Source organism: Monopterus albus, unplaced genomic scaffold (genome assembly GCF_001952655.1).
Source record: "Monopterus albus unplaced genomic scaffold, M_albus_1.0 scaffold50.1, whole genome shotgun sequence".
Taxonomy (NCBI): domain Eukaryota; kingdom Metazoa; phylum Chordata; class Actinopteri; order Synbranchiformes; family Synbranchidae; genus Monopterus; species Monopterus albus.
The window spans coordinates 14,247-19,254 of NW_018127930.1; the positions used below are offsets into that span (position 1 = coordinate 14,247).

General features: G+C 40.8%; 1 protein-coding gene across 1 annotated transcript in view; it reads left to right on the top strand.

Annotated features, from left to right (window-relative positions):
- vldlr (very low density lipoprotein receptor) overlaps positions 1–5,008 on the top strand; it is a 38,540-nt gene that overhangs the window by 12,039 nt on the left and 21,493 nt on the right. Inside the window, 2 exon segments of the mRNA XM_020601062.1 lie at positions 2,789–2,911; positions 3,779–3,987. Coding sequence (XP_020456718.1) covers positions 2,789–2,911; positions 3,779–3,987 — 332 coding nt within the window.

A 5,008-nucleotide genomic window follows, 5' to 3' on the forward strand; every position in this document is an offset into this window, starting at 1 on the left:
TTTTTTTTTTTTTTTTTTTTAATATTGTGGGGGGGGGAAACGGGTAAGGTGCAAACAAGCAGCAGCTGGATAAGTGAAAAATGCAGTTGTAGAATAGTACTTAAGTTGTATTGCTACATGGGGTTTGGTTTATGTATCGGCTGAGTTTTGTGGAAGAATTTTAATTATCCTTGTAAATCTGTTAGGTCAGTAGTTTATCTCTGTGTTGGTGCAGTTTGTTGTCTTTGTCTTTGTATACAGATTAGCATCTACTCAGTCAAAACAGCTACTGTTTTAATGGTTCTGTATGACATGTAGATTTGTCTATCTCGTACTGTTAACTGTCTAAAATGTATCTGGGCTACACTTCATATGAAGTCATCAGTTTGCTGTATTTGACTTGACCAGGTTTGATCTGATGTGACACTGTTGATCTGTAAGATAATCACCACTTCACTTCTGTACAGATTATTGTTAGGCGTTTCCCATCATTCCCTGAGCTCTTGCAGTGGAAACTGCTGCTTTGATCCCGTAAGAATTTTGACTGAGTGTTGCATTGGAGCAAGTTGGACAGAAAACTGGCATGCATTGTGTGGCGATTGCCGGTGATCAATTCTGCACAAATCTGGGTCATCAAGCGTGCCTAATGATTCAACCGTGTTTGCATTTGCTGGAAGATGCCTTGCATCAAACCAAGCACTCGGTTTTTCTCACTAAGCTGTTAACCAATAGCACTCATGTCATGAGCTGTAGTCAATGATTCCCCCAAAAATCCAACATTCAGCATTCTGAAATATTCTGTGCCCTCAACTGTTTTTATTTGCGCTGCCTGCCCTGTACACCTGGCACCAAATGGCAGTTGAGACATAAATTACTTTGTGGTTATTGCACCAGAAATGGTTTGACAATGTGCTGGAGAGTTAAGTGGCCAGCAGTGAATCCAGGTCTCAATCCCATAGAGCACCTGTGGAGGGATCTCAAAACAGCAGCTAGGAGAAGGAACCCTTCAAATCTGAGATCTGGAGCAGCTGGCATAAGAGTGGGCCAAAATTCCAGTAGAGGTGTAAAACCCATTGATGGTCACAGGAAGTGACTGGACTTATTTTGTCCAAAGGGTGTGCTACCAAATGTTAAGTTGAGGGTGTTAATAGTTCTCAGTACATTTTTGGACTTCTGTGTGGAAGATCAATTTTTCTCTGTAAACAAAAGAAATGAGAAATGCCAAAGAATTTCTCAGTTTTCTGAGAAGTATTATCTGACAAATGCATGAGTCTATTTTTGGCCATGACTGTACTTGGAGTCAAGGTCATTAACACAAGTGAACAGGACCAAAAAAAAAACAACCCAAGGACTCCTTGCGTATAGTGAACAGGGTTTTTGTGATCATGGCAACAGTGTCACTACAGTTGCCTGCCAGTAAATTATCTTGGAATCTGAGGCTTTTTTCCTCAAACCTGATGCAGAGAAGCTTGTGCTTGAATTTGTCATAAGCAGACTGAAATTCATATCTCACTCTTCATGGGGCTTCCAACTCGGATTCATAGATCACAGCTGCACATAACTAGGACATACAGTATATCGGATCATATTACGCGCTCAGAACCTCTTTTGGCTGTCTGGTATCCAAAGCACTTAATTCCCTGGGTCCAGAGTTCATTTCAGACGTGCTCTGCTCAATTCCAGCACCTCTGTCACAGGATGCCATTGTTATCCCCATTTGTTTAATCTTGTATAGCACCTTGAGCTACCTTTTTGTATGAAATGGTGCTATATAAACTAAGCGTTTCAGTTTTTTCCTCAGCCTATGTTTACCACATTCTCAATTTACTATTTTTCCATGGATGTCTGGTTATCCAAATTTATTTATTCTATAATTGTGTGTGCGTGCGTGCACATTTTCATTCCCAGTCTGAGAAGTGTCCAGTCAACTGAAGGTCTTGAATAGGATTTAAGTTTGCCGTCCATGTGAGTTGAGGGGTTGTGCAAGCAAGTACATGCAGGTCAACCTGGTTATTGTAGCTGTTATATCGCTGTACTGTTTGGCCAGCTGGTACACAACTTGGCAGCAGGGAATGGAATAAAGTGTGTAAACACATGCACAGTAATCCTGACAGTTTCTGTGTTGAACTTGTGCTGTGTTGTTGGCTCACTTTTATTGCATCAGGGTGTTGGTGAGTTGCAGCTCCTATTGACTTGAATAATACAATCACTGGATAAGATTGCAAGGTGGGTGTGTTCTGTCTGTTGGAAAACGTAAAGCCATATTCACAAGGGGAAAAGTCAGCGCAGCTATGCAAATGAGTTTTTAATTTCTTGCTCTTCACAATTTCCAGTGTCAAACTGTTGTGCTGTCTGCTGCAGCTCTGTCATGGCACTGTACATCACAACACTTGTTCATGTTACTCTTTATAGTAAACCTCTGCACAAACATCACACTAAACCACATTTAAGTGCCTGCAATTGACCAATATCAGATGCAGGTCTGCACAAAGTCACCTTGAAAAACACATGAAGGGAAAATCCCAAGCTTCATTTTATCAAGCAAGGAGAGCTAAAAGCTTGACTGAAGCCCTGATGTATCAAATATGCAAATGCTGTAACTGAACTTTTAAACCTCCTTTAAGCTAATCCCTTGGATAACTTGGCTTACTTTTGTTGCATTGCATTTTGGATGTCTTAATGATTATGAAAATTATACCTGGTCTAAGTTTGCTTACCTAAAACAAATGGAAAATACCAGGGATAGCAAACATTGTGACAGGACAAGAATATAATTAGCTCACTATGTCCTGTGCTTCTGTCCATGCAGATATGAGGACGTGTCATATGAACGAATTTAGCTGCGGAGCAGGCTCTACCCAGTGTATCCCTGTCTTCTGGAAATGTGACGGAGAAAAGGACTGTGACAATGGAGAGGATGAGGTCAACTGTGGTAGGTGGACCATGGAGCACTGTCCATATCTGCCTTAGTGTTTGGAATCATGTTTACTTAAAGTACATAATTGTTAAATCAGTCTCATTTGGCTCTACTTTTGTCATCCCTTGCTTTAAAATATCAAACCACTGAAACCTCTCCACAACCTGCTCAACCAGTGTGAGGTTATTGTGGTGGTCAATGCATAGCTTAAGTGTAACAGCTGAAACTTTCATGGATGTACAGAAATTACTTTCTCCCGGTTTTCAATGTAAACATTGCAGCATAATTGCACAATCTTGTATACAGAGCATAAAGCTCTACATGAAATAAGTGGAGCTGACAAAACACTGAATGCTGGTTACCTTTAACCTTCATTAAAATATAAAGTAGAATTTTCAAAGTGTGCAACATTTCAAACAAAACTGGACTATCGGTTGATTTGGCATTGTTACGTAAAGAACCATCAGCCATAGGAAACACATACAGGTTGACTGCCAGTCTAAAAGATCATCATACTTGTAGTAGTACATTGGAACTATGAGGCCTAATACAAACTAGCATGTGTAGCTGTATTCTTGATTTTTATCAGTGCATGCTTGAGGCAGCTGAACTTGAAAGTTGTATTTGTCTGCATAGTTTTGGCTACACAGCTTATGTCCCCTGACCCTGAAGAGTTCAAGAAAACTTGTCTCACTTTGGAGAGTGACAAACTGTCCTATTAGTTTGCCATTAAGTCCTGGCAATGTATTACTGATCTTTTCTATAGGACTGTCTTATAGTCACAACACAACTGCAGCATGATTATAATGTCTGTTGTGGTTGGGTTGTTGTTTTTAAAGCACAAACGGCTCTCTCATGCTCATCCCCTCCTCCTGCCTCCAGGGAACATCACCTGTGCTCCAAATGAGTTCACATGCACCAGCGGCCGCTGTATCTCTCAGAATTTTGTGTGCAACGGTGAAGATGACTGTGGCGATGGTTCAGATGAGGTGGAGTGCGCTCAGTCCTCGTGTGGTCCCAGTGAGTTCCAGTGTGGCAACTCCTCTTGATTCCCGGCCAGCTGGGTGTGTGATGATGACGTTGACTGCCAGGTAAGGGGGGGGGGAAAGCACCCACTAGGGGTGTGCATCTCTCCCCCTCACACGATTTGATACATGGTCCATGATACAGAACACCACAAACGAGAGCAGAATCAGATTTCAATGCAGCTTATCGTTTTAATTTAACTTTTGACAAATTCTTAAGTGTTTAGGCAAGAAAAGCAGCCTTGACTTTCAAGCAGTAAAAACCAAATGCATTAAACGGGTTGTCTCACTTTCATCAATGGTTAATGGGCACTGGAGCAAAGTAAACTTTTTTGGCACTGTGTCCACTTGCTGCTTCACCTTATCAGACAGTGCCAGGATGCACTTTTCACCGATGTGCTACAGAGTAGGGATGAAATGGTTACTGGTTTCACAGGAAACATGGTGAAATTTCTGGCAGTTGTTTACTCAAGTAAAAGTAGCAATACCACAGTGTAAAAATACTGTTACAAGTGAAAGTCCTGCACTCAACATGTTACAGTACTTGTATTATTGGCATCAAAATTACTTATGCAGAATGGCACATACCATAGTGTACATTTAGTGTTGTAGCTGGTAAAGATGGTGCTAATGTTGACTACCTTTTATATGCCTATAATTTGAATTACTGCTGGGTAGTTTGAAGACCATCAGTGGGAAATTTGGTGTTGGTTGTACTTCATTTTATTAAAACCTGCCTCTGAAATGCAGTGGAGCTGAAGTATAAAGTTGCAGAAAATGGAAATATTAAATTACATGCGCCTCAGAATTGTTACTTTCACCATTGAGTGTGCACACCGCACATTACCTAGGTTCTAAATTGGTCTGATTTTAAACTGGAGTGAAGTCACTGCAAGAGAACAAGTAAGCAGAAAGATGAGCAGTCACAAGCTGAATATAGGCTAAAATCCAGTGAGGCAAGACATTAATACCTACGTGCTCACTACCATTATCATGACATTTTAAAATTAGATAGGATGGTTTCTCCGTCAGAAGCAAAAAATGTGACCTGATTAACACGGTCTTTCAGGAGAGGTGTGATCTTTCC